This window comes from Podarcis muralis, chromosome 13 (genome assembly GCF_964188315.1).
Source record: "Podarcis muralis chromosome 13, rPodMur119.hap1.1, whole genome shotgun sequence".
Taxonomy (NCBI): Eukaryota; Metazoa; Chordata; class Lepidosauria; order Squamata; family Lacertidae; genus Podarcis; species Podarcis muralis.
In genome coordinates, this window is record NC_135667.1 from 23,321,245 (window position 1) to 23,336,963 (window position 15,719).

The 15,719-nt window shown below is 41.9% G+C and overlaps 3 protein-coding genes across 3 annotated transcripts; all 3 read left to right on the forward strand.

The window, feature by feature from the left end:
- The first annotated feature begins 269 nt into the window (after positions 1 to 269).
- Positions 270 to 1,229, forward strand: LOC144325323 (olfactory receptor 10AG1-like). The gene has a single exon (XM_077918202.1). The coding sequence runs from the start codon at positions 270 to 272 to the stop codon at positions 1,227 to 1,229; it is 960 nt and encodes a 319-aa protein (XP_077774328.1).
- Positions 1,230 to 7,047: 5,818 nt separating this feature from the next.
- Positions 7,048 to 8,007, forward strand: LOC114583103 (olfactory receptor 10AG1-like). Its single transcript, XM_028704450.2, has one exon. It carries the CDS (start codon positions 7,048 to 7,050, stop codon positions 8,005 to 8,007), a length of 960 nt encoding a protein of 319 aa, XP_028560283.2.
- A 5,112-nt stretch (positions 8,008 to 13,119) lies between these two features.
- On the forward strand, positions 13,120 to 14,085 carry LOC114583102 (olfactory receptor 10AG1-like). Its single transcript, XM_077918203.1, has one exon. The coding sequence runs from the start codon at positions 13,120 to 13,122 to the stop codon at positions 14,083 to 14,085; it is 966 nt and encodes a 321-aa protein (XP_077774329.1).
- The last annotated feature ends 1,634 nt before the right edge of the window (positions 14,086 to 15,719 follow it).

Below are 15,719 nucleotides of genomic sequence, written 5' to 3' on the forward strand. Positions count from 1 at the left end.
GCAAAGGGCACCATGCTGTGAAATATTACCAAAGTCTGCCTCTGGTCGACTTTTCCATTTACTCTTGGGTAAATTGATTGTTTTGCCCTTGGTTGTTGGATTATTTCTCCTCTCCTCAATAAATTGTCCCTGCAAAGGACAAATGATCTCTATCCAGTCTCTAGTGGGAGGAGACAGGCACTTTTACCCTTTGTCACCCACCACTGTCCTCCTCATCCTGATCCAGAAACTGGACCTGAGACTCACAAATGCCTCACTTGCCTCTGCAGATGGATGCTGAGCAGGCCAGACGCTGGAAGAACCAAAGCACAGTGAAGGAATTCATCTTGCTGGGATACCAAGGATACCCTGTCCTCCTTTTTTCTGCCTTCCTGGCCATCTACCTGGTCATATTATTGGGCAATGGCCTTATTGTGGTGGTGACAACGCTGGACCCTGCTCTCCATACCCCCATGTACTTCTTCTTGCGCAGCCTCTCAGGGTTGGAGATCTGCTACACTTCAGTCACCCTTCCTAAAATGATGGCCAATCTTATCTTAGGGGACCTCTCTATCTCACTGATAGCCTGCGCTGCACAAATGTTCTTTATGCTCTTCCTGGGTGTCACAGAATGCCTGCTGCTAGTGGCCATGGCCTACGACCGCTATCTTGCCATCTGCCAGCCTCTCCATTACATGACCATCATGAGCCATAAGGTGTGTTTGGGGATGGTGGTCAGTTCCTTTGCCATCAGCCTTGTGGTGCACTTATTGCAAATTGGGTTTGTCTTCTCCTTGCCTTTTTGTGGGCCCAATGAGATTGACCACTTCTTCTGCGACATCCCACCCATACTTCGCCTGGCATGTGCCGACCTGTATGCCAACGAGTTGGCTGTGTATGCAGAGAACATCCTTGTGGTGGTGCTCCCCTTTTTCCTCATAGTGACCTCCTATGCCCACATCACCAGAACCATCCTGCGCATGCCATCAGGCATAGGGCGCCAGAAGGCCTTCTCCACTTGCTCGTCCCACCTGATTGTGGTCAGTCTCTTCTATGGCTCAGGGATGCTTGTGTACTTGCACCCACAGACAGAGGACTCCCTGAAAGTTGACAAGTTCCTCTCTCTTTTCTACACGGTCATCATCCCCCTTTGCAATCCCCTCATCTACACTCTCAGGAACAGGGAAGTGAAGGTTGCCCTCACGAAACTGTTGTGTAGGAAAAGAGCTTTTGAGGTGGGCACAGGGTAATCAACTTTCATCCATTTCTTAAACCTTTAAAATAATCCCTATCTCCCAAAACTCAAACTGCCTTTTAGGGGATCCTGTAAGTCTCCCTGGGTGTATCCAACTAAGTCCTACTATGAGTAGACTCATTGAGATCAGTAGACCCAAGTCATAAGGAGTGTGGTGGAGTCTCCTTCTTTGGAGGTCTTTAAGCAGAGGCTTGACAACCATATGTCAGGAGTGCTCTGATGGTGTTTCCTGCTTGGCAGGGGGTTGGACTCGATGGCCCTTGTGGTCTATTCCAACTCTATGATTCTATGATTTCCATTAATTTCATTGTGTCTCCTCTGAGAAGGACTAACGATTATTACAACCAAAAAGGGTGTTCTTTATAAGAAGAAAACCAAAACTAAATTTTCAGGGAACTCTTACTTACCTACATGCCTGGCTCCTTTTGTCTACTGCTCTGCTCCCCTGAATAAATGATTTTTTGATTAAACTAATTTTGGATTTGCACTAGGATGTTCAGAGGTTCCTCCCTACATCATGCTGATATAACTACCCTATATGGCTATAGCACATTTGGGGACGGGGCTTTGGAAAAGGTAGAGGGCACTGGGAAACTCCCTTCCCAATATAAGTGTGTGAACCCAACTATCTGGCCTACTACATGTTTAGAAAACTGTTGTGGGGTCCCATATCAAAGGTGAGGAATAAGGGATTGCCGAGAATGCTTACACACACTGTGGATGTATAAATCTGTCAATTTCAGTTTCTCTCAGTTTCTTCTTTTTCCAATCAATTTCAATTTCAACGTCAGTTGGCAATTTCTTTGTTTAGAAATTCCAGTGAAAATTCATACACATATTTCAGCTTATTTCTGATATATGTATTTTTGTAAGAGGTTTTGTCTAATTCACACATATTTCAAGCAATTTCCTCTAATCTGCATTTTTGTGCATTATATGCACCATATATGCATATGAATGTCAGAACACGCCCGAGGGGTACACGCAGCCCCCGGGATGAGACAAACCTCTTTGGGCATCTTCCTAACACAGCACAGCCTGGGACGTCCATAAATCTTCAGCCCCGGCACACAGCAGTGACACATATCAGAAGACTATGTGCATGCTCACTCAGCAGAGTATAGCAGAAACGAAGTGGAACTTTGGTGTGTGCATTCTAAGTATTTATTAAGTAATATATACAGGACAAAGCAATCATGGCAACTCTCTCCTTTCTTCTCCAAGTACAATAGAGCGGAAGAGATAGGACTGACTTCCGTTCTCACATTTTCCAAGCCTGGAAAGTAAACACAGACATGTGATGTAACCATCACATATCCAGCAACAGAGGAGTGAAATGCTTACAATTATATGCACTATATATGCACACACTCCCCTAAAATGCACTTTTTAATCTTTTGTTGCTGTTAGAGAACTGCATTGCAAAATTCAGAGAAGTGTGAATTTTGAAGGGTAGCAGTGCTGCAGTTCATGTATTGGTTCAGGAAGTGTGAACTGGGCACATTCAAATGAATTTCTCCCTGATCCCTACCTCCACCATACCTGGGACCAGTTCAGGGCACATGCAACCCCTGTCTTATAACAATTCTGCCAGGAATACTCTGGGGATATTCACATTTCCAATATCTTAACATCACATTTGAGGCCTGGGTGGGACATCCACTCTCCTTAACAACAGAGCCAGCCCTATGATCACACTATGATTCATGCTAAGTTGGCGCAGAATAGTGATTCTGCTAGAGGAGCCTGTGGACCATGGGACCAAACGCCTAGGATTTTTACATCCCTACATGTTCTCAACACAAACTGTATTTCCAATGTTTAGCATGATTAGCACATTTGCTCCTATGGGACTCCCCACAGCCACCTTCTTCTTCCATCCTGCACATGAATGGCAACTCTATATATACCTTGGGAAAGTGTGGTTGCTAGGCAAGGACACAGGTAAAGGCTTCCTGCCCTGGTTCTTGCAAGAGAAACTAACCCAGTGCTTAGCACAGCGGCACCTCAGCTGCAAAGCAGGTAAATGTTCTTCCTTCCCTGTGCCAATTCAGTTGAGTTAGTTAGGGAACAGACCTCTAGGGAAGATAACCCAAACCAGGTTGGTAAGAATAATGGATGTGGAAATAGAAAATGTAGCCTAGGATAGTAGATAGTGGACCTGAATTTTAGTTGAGTTACAAGTTGAAATGCGGAGGAGAGCTTTGCAGAAAAGGTGAAGCAGCCACATCACTGACGAATGATTACCTGAAACAATTTATGTTGCTCATTGACATATGATCACTTTTGAATGTATTCAGCTCTTCAGGATCCGAATTACCCTTGCATTGTGAGGAGGTAAGGTGAAATGATTACTTCTAGGGAGTTTGGGAATTTAGGACACTTTCACTGTTTTGTGGGTGGGATTCAAGGCATTCTGGCAATTTCAGCCTGTCACTCAATTTCATCAGTTAAAACTTTGCCAGCAAGATCAGTTAATTTTGAGTGAAGAAGAGCTGCCTCTTATCTTTACAAACCTACTGTCAATCACTTTCACTGGGTGAACCAACTCTGTATGTTATCAGAGAAGTCCTGTCTTGTGGCATCTAACCTAGGGATGGGGAACCTGCGGCTCTCCATATCTTGTTGGACACCAGTTCTCAACATTTCTGACCATTGCCCATGCTGGCTGGGGCTGATGTGATGCCCAACAAAATCTGAAGGGCCACAGGAAGGGATGTGGGTGGTGGAGGTGGGAGACAGAATTCAATTCAGTTTGTATTTATGGGCAAACCTACATGATTCTCACTTTCTCAAACAATACATGAGCCAAAACAGTTATCCTTCAAAATTCACACTTCTCCAAATTTTGCAAGGTGGTCCTCTACCAAAGTAATACATACAAAAATCTATATACTGGGGTAAAGTGTACATAATAATCCATATATTAGTGAAACCAGCATACCAAATTATATTCCACTACACCTAATAGCTTTGAAGAAGTGTATATCAGGCAAAATTGAATACAAAATGTGCATGTTTGGTGAAAATTCCCCTTAAATGCTGATGAGTTTTCATGAGATAGATAGATAGATGATAGATAGATGATAGATAGATGATAGATAGATAGATAGATAGATAGATAGATAGATAGATAGATAGATAGATAGATGATAGATAGATAGATAGATGATAGATAGATAGATGATAGATAGATAGATAGATAGATGATAGATAGATAGATAGATAGATAGATAGATAGATAGATAGATAGATAGATAGATATAGATGATAGATAGATGATAGATAGATAGATAGATGATATAGATAGATAGATAGATAGATAGATAGATAGATAGATAGATGATAGATAGATAGATAGATAGATAGATAGATAGATAGATAGATAGATAGATATAGATGATAGATAGATAGATAGATAGATGATAGATAGATAGATAGATGATAGATGATATAGATAGATAGATAGATAGATAGATAGATGATAGATAGATAGATAGATAGATAGATAGATAGATAGATTAGATAGATAGATGATAGATAGATAGATAGATAGATGATAGATAGATAGATAGATAGATGATAGATAGATAGATAGATAGATGATAGATAGATAGATGATAGATAGATAGATAGATGATAGATAGAGATAGATAGATAGATGATAGATAGATAGATAGATAGATAGATAGATATAGATAGATTAGATAGATAGATAGACAGACGGACGGACGGACAGACAGACAGATAGATAAGAACTGATGAGTTTTCATAAGAAATGCTGATGAGTTTTCATGAGATAGATAGATGATAGATAGATGATAGATAGATAGATAGATAGATATGATAGATAAGAACTGAACTTAAGATTGGAAAAATGAAACTGTGAGAAACAAAATTTGACAGTTTTACCCATCTCTAGCCACAGGGTTCCCATTCCTGATTTCAATAAATAAAAAAATAGGATAGTTTTTTAAAGGGCTGGTTGTGTTGCATTGCCAGCTGAAACATTCGGTATGAGCATCACTCACCCCCTTTCTTGTTAGAATTATAGTCACCCCATCTTAGGATTCTTCCCACAATCCATCATCAGTCATCCCAAATTAAGAACACCTAGAGCTACATCCAGGTCCCTGAATCTAGAGGTCATCTTTGCCAGTGAGAAATGCAACTGTCCTGTGAATCGTTCATTCTTATGGGAGAAAACCAAGTGCATTGGAATGGGAAGAATTGAGAGCAGTTGAAGTAATTAATCATGTGAGAGTGGTTTCTTTCCATCCCATCCCTGGCATAATTCTTTCATTTAAATTGAGCTGTCAGCAAAGAAGGGCACAGGTGTGAGTAGATGTGCCTTTCTTCTTCTTCTTTCTAAAATACAAGCACTTGCTACTAGAAAACATCCTGAAGCCCAAAGTGTCATCCGGCCATTAAATTGCAGACACTGGAGTTTATGGAAGGTTGAACCTCCTATATTCTTACCACCTCAAAAAGAAAGACAGGTTGGGCAGAGTGAGGTCTCAGTACTTGGCCATGGTCTTCCTATAATATCAAAAATATTAAGATCCTACTGCTCTATTAATTCAGTAAGTGGTAGCAGCTATAAGTTGTTGGTATATTTTAGGATAGGGTTTGCATCCAAGTGATAAGGCTCAGGCAATCCTAAAGCCATTTTATATTGGTTTTTGACACATCAGGGTAAAGAGAGACTCTGAAGGACACCAGGGCATGTCAGATTCAGCTAGTGGCATGCATATGTGTTGGTCTGTGTTTGCATGACAGACAGCCTGGACAGAGTGAGATCTTCGTCTCATTTCAGGATACGGCAGCCTCCCAGCATACATATCTTGCCTCTGTTCTTCTGTAGATGGATGTTGACCTGGCCAGACACTGGGGGAATGCAGGGAAATCAGACATTCCCCCTTTTAACCTACATTCAGGAAACGTGTAAGGAAAAAAATTAAATTATCCAGGCTTGTGACTAATAATTTTATGAAGCTGACCATAGATTATAATGCTGCTTTGAATTCTGTTACACAACATTTTTATTTTTGTGAGTTACCCTGGGCTCTCTTTGGGGAGGAAGGATGAGTTAGAATTTGAAATAATTAATAAATAAGTGTCAAACATGCAGAGGCAGAAGCCCTGTCCTCTTTTGCACCTCACCACCCTTCTCTGGATCACCTTGAACCCTAATCCGCAACAATTGCATGAGCTACTTTTAATCTTTCTTCAATCACATATATCCATCTTCTTTTTCTGTTTCACTCATCCTCTCTGTTTTTGTTCTTCTCTCCCCCTTTTTTGTATTTCTTCTATTCCCCCTGCCGCACACTCACAATGCAATCATAAATGTCTACTCAGGAGTAAGCTCCATTGGGTTCAATCACACCTACAGCGTCAGATTTATGGTGATTTTGGCAGTTTCCCCCACCACACATACACACACACACACAGACACACACACACAGGGAACAGAACTAAGAGTGCTCAAAATTGAGATCCATAATTGAGAAGATCCATTTTGGGGCACCAGATTTTGGCCTTGCAAAGGGCACCATGCTGTGAAATATTACCAAAGTCTGCCTCTGGTCGACTTTTCCATTTACTCTTGGGTAAATTGATTGTTTTGCCCTTGGTTGTTGGATTATTTCTCCTCTCCTCAATAAATTGTCCCTGCAAAGGACAAATGATCTCTATCCAGTCTCTAGTGGGAGGAGACAGGCACTTTTACCCTTTGTCACCCACCACTGTCCTCCTCATCCTGATCCAGAAACTGGACCTGAGACTCACAAATGCCTCACTTGCCTCTGCAGATGGATGCTGAGCAGGCCAGACGCTGGAAGAACCAAAGCACAGTGAAGGAATTCATCTTGCTGGGATACCAAGGATACCCTGTCCTCCTTTTTTCTGCCTTCCTGGCCATCTACCTGGTCATATTATTGGGCAATGGCCTTATTGTGGTGGTGACAACGCTGGACCCTGCTCTCCATACCCCCATGTACTTCTTCTTGCGCAGCCTCTCAGGGTTGGAGATCTGCTACACTTCAGTCACCCTTCCTAAAATGATGGCCAATCTTATCTTAGGGGACCTCTCTATCTCACTGATAGCCTGCGCTGCACAAATGTTCTTTATGCTCTTCCTGGGTGTCACAGAATGCCTGCTGCTAGTGGCCATGGCCTACGACCGCTATCTTGCCATCTGCCAGCCTCTCCATTACATGACCATCATGAGCCATAAGGTGTGTTTGGGGATGGTGGTCAGTTCCTTTGCCATCAGCCTTGTGGTGCACTTGTTGCAAATTGGGTTTGTCTTCTCCTTGCCTTTTTGTGGGCCCAATGAGATTGACCACTTCTTCTGCGACATCCCACCCATACTTCGCCTGGCATGTGCCGACCTGTATGCCAACGAGTTGGCTGTGTATGCAGAGAACATCCTTGTGGTGGTGCTCCCCTTTTTCCTCATAGTGACCTCCTATGCCCACATCACCAGAACCATCCTGCGCATGCCATCAGGCATAGGGCGCCAGAAGGCCTTCTCCACTTGCTCGTCCCACCTGATTGTGGTCAGTCTCTTCTATGGCTCAGGGATGCTTGTGTACTTGCACCCACAGACAGAGGACTCCCTGAAAGTTGACAAGTTCCTCTCTCTTTTCTACACGGTCATCATCCCCCTTTGCAATCCCCTCATCTACACTCTCAGGAACAGGGAAGTGAAGGTTGCCCTCACGAAACTGTTGTGTAGGAAAAGAGCTTTTGAGGTGGGCACAGGGTAATCAACTTTCATCCATTTCTTAAACCTTTAAAATAATCCCTATCTCCCAAAACTCAAACTGCCTTTTAGGGGATCCTGTAAGTCTCCCTGGGTGTATCCAACTAAGTCCTACTACGAGTAGACTCATTGAGATCAGTAGACCCAAGTCATAAGGAGTGTGGTGGAGTCTCCTTCTTTGGAGGTCTTTAAGCAGAGGCTTGACAACCATATGTCAGGAGTGCTCTGATGGTGTTTCCTGCTTGGCAGGGGGTTGGACTCGATGGCCCTTGTGGTCTATTCCAACTCTATGATTCTATGATTTCCATTAATTTCATTGTGTCTCCTCTGAGAAGGACTAACGATTATTACAACCAAAAAGGGTGTTCTTTATAAGAAGAAAACCAAAACTAAATTTTCAGGGAACTCTTACTTACCTACATGCCTGGCTCCTTTTGTCTACTGCTCTGCCCCCCTGAATAAATGATTTTTTGATTAAACTAATTTTGGATTTGCACTAGGATGTTCAGAGGTTCCTCCCTACATCATGCTGATATAACTACCCTATATGGCTATAGCACATTTGGGGACGGGGCTTTGGAAAAGGTAGAGGGCACTGGGAAACTCCCTTCCCAATATAAGTGTGTGAACCCAACTATCTGGCCTACTACATGTTTAGAAAACTGTTGTGGGGTCCCATATCAAAGGTGAGGAATAAGGGATTGCCGAGAATGCTTACACACACTGTGGATGTATAAATCTGTCAATTTCAGTTTCTCTCAGTTTCTTCTTTTTCCAATCAATTTCAATTTCAACGTCAGTTGGCAATTTCTTTGTTTAGAAATTCCAGTGAAAATTCATACACATATTTCAGCTTATTTCTGATATATGTATTTTTGTAAGAGGTTTTGTCTAATTCACACATATTTCAAGCAATTTCCTCTAATCTGCATTTTTGTGCATTATATGCACCATATATGCATATGAATGTCGGAACACGCCCGAGGGGTACACGCAGCCCCCGGGATGAGACAAACCTCTTTGGGCATCTTCCTAACACAGCACAGCCTGGGACGTCCATAAATCTTCAGCCCCGGCACGCACCAGTGACACATAACAGAAGACTATGTGCATGCTCACTCAGCAGAGTATAGCAGAAACAAAGTGGAGCTTTGGTATGTGCATTCTAAGTATTTATTAAGCAATATATACAGGACAAAGCAATCATGGCAACTCTCTCCTTTCTTCTCTGAGAGATAGAGAGAAGACAAAAATACAATAGAGTGGAAGAGATAAGACTGACTTCCTTTCTCACACTTTCCAAGCCTGGAAAGTAAACACAGACATGTGATGTAACCACCACATATCCAGCAACAGAGTGAAATGCTGACAATTATATGCACTAGATTATATGCACTATATATGCACACACTCCCCTAAAATGCATCTTTTGTTGCTGTTTTTAATATTTTGTTGTTGATGGAGAACTGCATTGCAAAATTCAGAGAAGTGTGAATTTTGAAGGGTAGCAGTGCTGCAGTTCATGTATTGGTTCAGGAAGTGTGAACTGGGCACATTCAAATGAATTTCTCCCTGATCCCTACCTCCACCATACCTGGGACCAGTACAGGGCACATGCAACCCCTGTCTTATAACAATTCTGCCAGGAATCCTCTGGGGATATTCACATTTCCAATATCTTAACATCACGTTTGAGGCCTGGGTGGGACATCCACTCTCCATAACAACAGAGCCAGCCCTATGATCACACTATGATTCATGCTAAGTTGGCGCAGAATAGTGATTCTGCTAGAGGAGCCTGTGGACCATGTGACCAAACACCTAGGATTTTTACATCCCTACATGTTCTCAACACAAACTGTAGTTCCAATGTTTAGCATGATTAGCACATTTGCTCCTATGGGACTCCCCACAGCCACCTTCCTCTTCCATCCTGCACATGAATGGCAACTCTATATATACCTTGGGAAAGTGTGGTTGCTAGGCAAGGACACAGGTAGAGGCTTCCTGCCCTGGTTCTTGCAGGAGAAATTAACCCAGTGCTTAGCACAGCGGCACCTCAGCTGCAAAGCAGGTAAATGTTCTTCCTTCCCTGTGCCAATTCAGTTGAGTTAGTTAGGGAACAGACCTCTAGGGAAGATAACCCAAATCAGGTTGGTAAGAATAATGGATGTGGATATAGAAAATGTAGCCTAGGATAGTAGATGGTGGACCTGAATTTTAGCTGAGTTACAAGTTGAAATGCGGAGGAGAGCTTTGCAGAAAAGGTGAAGCAGTCACATCACTGACGAATGATTACCTGAAACAATTTATGTTGCTCATTGGCATATGATCACTTTTGAAAGTATTCAGCTTTTCAGGATCCGAATTACCCTTGCATTGTGAGGAGGTAAGCTGAAGTGATTACTTCTAGGGAGTTTGGGGATTTAGGACACTTTCACTGTTTTGTGGGTGGGATTCAAGGCATTCTGGCAACTTCAGCCTGTCACTCAATTTCATCAGTTAAAACTTTGCCAGCAAGATCAGTTAATTTTGAGTGAAAAAAAGCTGCCTGTTATCTTTGCGAACCTACTGTCAATCACTTTCACTGGGTGAACCAACTCTGTATGTTATCAGAGAAGTCCTGTCTTGTGGCATCTAACCTAGGGATGGGGAACCCGTGGCTCCCCATATCTTGTTGGACACCAGCTCTCAACATTTCTGACCATTGCCCATGCTGGCTAGGGCTGATGTGATGCCCAACAAAATCTGAAGGGCCACAGGAAGGGATGTGGGTGGTGGAGGTGGGAGACAGAATTCAATTCAGTTTGTATTTATGGGCAAACCTACATGATTCTCACTTTCTCAAACAATACATGAGCCAAAACAGTTATCCTTCAAAATTCACACTTCTCCAAATTTTGCAAGGTGGTCCTCTACCAAAGTAATACATACAAAAATCTATATACTGGGGTAAAGTGTACATAATAATCCATATATTAGTGAAACCAGCATACAAAATTATATTCCATTACACCTAATAGCTTTGAAGAAGTGTATATCAGGCAAAATTGAATACAAAATGTGCATGTTTGGTGAAAATTCCCCTTAAATGCTGATGAGTTTTCATGAGATGATTAGATAGATAGATAGATAGATAGATGATAGATAGATAGATAGATAGATGATAGATAGATAGATAGATAGATAGATAGATAGATAGATGATAGATAGATGATAGATAGATAGATGATGATAGATAGATAGATAGATAGATAGATAGATAGATAGATAGATGATAGATGATAGATAGATAGATAGATAGATAGATAGATAGATGATAGATAGATAGATAGATAGATAGATAGATAGATAGATGATAGATAGATAGATGATAGATAGATAGATAGATGATAGATAGATAGATAGATGATAGATAGATGATAGATAGATAGATAGATAGATAGATAGATAGATAGATAGATAGATAGATATAGATGATAGATAGATGATAGATAGATAGATAGATGATAGATAGATAGATGATAGATAGATAGATAGATAGATAGATAGATAGATAGATGATAGATAGATAGATAGATAGATAGATAGATAGATAGATAGATGATAGATAGATAGATAGATAGATAGATATAGATGATAGATAGATGATAGATAGATAGATAGATGATAGATAGATAGATAGATGATAGATAGATAGATAGATAGATAGATAGATAGATAGATATAGATGATAGATAGATGATAGATAGATGATAGATAGATAGATGATAGATGATATAGATAGATAGATAGATGATAGATAGATAGATAGATAGATAGATAGATAGATGATAGATAGATAGATAGATGATAGATAGATGATAGATAGATAGATAGATGATAGATAGAGATAGATAGATAGATAGATAGATAGATAGATAGATAGATAGATATAGATAGATTAGATAGATAGATAGACAGACGGACGGACGGACAGACAGACAGATAGATAAGAACTGATGAGTTTTCATAAGAAATGCTGATGAGTTTTCATGAGATAGATAGATAGATGATAGATAGATAGATAGATAGATAGATAGATATGATAGATAAGAACTGAACTTAAGATTGGAAAAATGAAACTGTGAGAAACAAAATTTGACAGTTTTACCCATCTCTAGCCACAGGGTTCCCATTCCTGATTTCAATAAATAAAAAATAGGATAGTTTTTTAAAGGGCTGGTTGTGTTGCATTGCCAGCTGAAACATTCGGTATGAGCATCACTCACCCCCTTTCTTGTTAGAATTATAGTCACCCCATCTTAGGATTCTTCCCACAATCCATCATAAGTCATCCCAAATTAAGAACACCTAGAGCTAGATCCAGGTCCCTGAATCTAGAGGTCATCTTTGCCAGTGAGAAATGCAACTGTCCTGTGAATCGTTCATTCTTATGGGAGAAAACCAAGTGCATTGGAATGGGAAGAATTGAGAGCAGTTGAAGTAATTAATCATGTGAGAGTGGTTTCTTTCCATCCCATCCCTGGCATAATTCTTTCATTTAAATTGAGCTGTCAGCAAAGAAGGGCACAGGTGTGAGTAGATGTGCCTTTCTTCTTCTTCTTTCTAAAATACAAGCACTTGCTACTAGAAAACATCCTGAAGCCAGAAGTGTCATCCGGCCATTAAATTGCGGACACTGGAGTTTATGGAAGGTTGAACCTCCTATATTCTTACCACCTCAAAAAGGAAAGACAGGTTGGGCAGAGTGAGGTCTCAGTACTTGGCCATGGTCTTCCTATAATATCAAAAATATTAAGATCCTACTGCTCTATTAATTCAGTAAGTGGTAGCAGCTATAAGTTGTTGGTATATTTTAGGATAGGGTTTGCATCCAAGTGATAAGGCTCAGGCAATCCTAAAGCCATTTTATATTGGTTTTTGACACATCAGGGTAAAGAGAGACTCTGAAGGACACCAGGGCATGTCAGATTCAGCTAGTGGCATACTCTAGGCAAGCATATGTGTTTGTCTGTGTTTGCATGACAGACAGCCTGGACAGAGTGAGATCTTCATCTCATTTCAGGATACGGCAGCCTTCCAGCATACATTTCTTGCCTCTGTTCTTCTGTAGATGGATGTTGACCTGGCCAGACACTGGGGGAACCAGAGCGCTGTGACTGAGTTTGTCTTGCTGGGATACCATAAGTACCCTGCCCTCCTCTTCTTCACCTTCTTGACTGTCTATCTGACTATCCTACTAGGCAACGGTCTGATCATGGCAGTGACAACATGGGACCCTGCCCTTCAAACTCCAATGTACTTTTTTCTGAGAAGCTTATCGGGGCTAGAGTTGTGTTACACCTCTGTCACTCTTCCCAAGATGATGGCCAGTCTGGCCACTGGGCAGCGCTCCATTTCCATTCCAGCCTGTGCCTCACAGATGTTTTTCCTGCTTTTTCTGGGTGGGACCGAGTGCTTCCTACTGGCGGCCATGGCCTATGACCGCTATCTTGCCATTTGCCTGCCTCTCCGCTACATGACAATCATGAGCCATAAAGTCCGGGTGGGGCTGGTGATTGGCTCATTTGCCCTCAGTCTCCCAATGCAACTGGTGCAAATTGGACTCATCTTTTCCCTGCCTTTCTGCGGTTCCAATGAGATGGACCACTTCTTCTGCGACATCCCACCAGTACTCAGTCTGGCATGTGCGGATCTCTATGCCAATGAGTTGACGAGCTATATTGAGGATGTGGTCTTTGTTGTGGGACCATTTGTAGTCATCCTGGCTTCCTATGTGTACATCACCAGGGCTATACTGCGCATGCCATCAGCCACAGGACGCCAGAAGGCCTTTTCCACCTGTTCATCTCACGTAACAGTGGTCTGTCTCTTCTATGGCTCTGCAACACTTGTGTACTTCCTCCCCAAGACCCCTGACTCTGTGAAGATTGACAAGTTCCTCTCTCTTTTCTACACGGTCATCATTCCCCTTTGCAACCCTCTCATCTACACTCTGAGGAATAGGGAGGTGCAGGCTGCCCTCCAAAGGATCTTTAACAGCAAATGGCAGTTCAAAGTAGGCATGGAGATCGGCTGAGAAATCAGCTGAATATCTTGCAGTCTATCTAAAACTGGCAGATATTATATTTGTTATATAATCTTTTTGGTCATGACCCCTTTGGAGTTTTCACACCCAGGAGGTGTGCGAAAACTCTTAAATGCAATTTTACAACATTTCCCACTCATCTTAGCTTCTCAGTTATAGCTTTCTTCTTTTACTTTTTCAGTACAGCTGCATCTGCAGGGCAACAGGTTTCCCAGCCTTGCCCCAATAAGTATAAATAAGATATACCTTGGAAGTTGAACGCCTTGGCTCCCAAACAAATTGGCTCCCGAACGAGTGAAACTCGGAAGTGAGTGTTCCGGTTTTCGAGCGTTCTTTTGGAAGCTGAACACCCAACAGGGCTTCCGCGGCTTCTGATTGGCTGCAGGAGCTTCCTGCAGCCAGTCAGAAGCCACACTTTGGTTTCCGAACATTTTGAAAGTCAAACAGACTTCCGGAATGGATTCAGTTCAACTTCCAAGGTACGACTGTAGATGCAATAATTAAATAAAGCAATAAAGGTGTGGATTTATTTACACATACAATGGGTGGAGGCAGAAAGCTTTAATATTGCAACCCAGCAAAAGCCATTGCCCCTCATCAGATCTCCAAGGGTTGCGTCCCTTTGAGAAGAAGGCACCCTGGTGATCTCAAAGGAATGCACCAAAGCGCCTCAGTGGGCCTTGCAGAGAGGGAAGAGGCGGCCCCATCTGCGTAGTGGAGCAAAAGGTAAGTGTGGCTAAGCCCTAACACTTTTTCTAACTCAGTGGTGGGAGAAATTAAAGCATGGGACAAGCGGAAAACCTCTTAGATGCTGAAATAACGCAAGTGTGGACAAGTCCTAGAGTAACAAGTTTTCAAAATGTGCCAAAATCATTTTGAGCACAAGGGGGCGTTGTAAACCAGTTTATCTGATTAAGAAGCCATTCTCTGATCATCAGCTGATCTTCCTGAGAGCACTGGGCTGCATTGTGGAATTCCTTGAGTCTCCTCCGAATTAATGAAAATGACTGTAGACTCTGTTCCGATTAGTTCAGCTTGGCTCAGCGTAGAGAAGAGAAAGGAGCTTATCTTGCAAGTAAGGACATCCTTTCATAAGATAAGGTCCTGGCTGAGTTCCTCTCTTTTGCATTCTCAAACCTACCACCTTTATTTCTCACGTGAGCAAAAATTGAACCCGGCTGTATCCTCATTCCCTCCAGATTCCTAAACTGCCTTGTTTTGTGTTTAATTGTTTTTATTAAAGATTTCCTTGGGTTCCAAAAGTACATACAGCACCTCTGCATTCTGTTCACAGAGTCCTTTGTGCAGATTAGTTCTATTTGATGTGAGGCACTAATGTCATAGACAGTCTAACCTGCCTTGTTCTGTTGCATCCTGAACCTGTCTGGGGCAGAATGTTGCCTTGCACACTCTCCCCCATTGCATCTCAGGTCCTTCTGGATAAACAGGGCTCAAATCTCCCCGCTTCTTATTCATTCATATAAATATGAATGAATTGGCATAAGGGACAATTGGGGGAACTGGAGAAGAAGCATAGGGTTAACCACAATGCTGGGGTGTCTGTTGTGTGGAAACATATCAGTTGCTATTATCATCATCATTGGCTTTTATTTGTACATCTCATT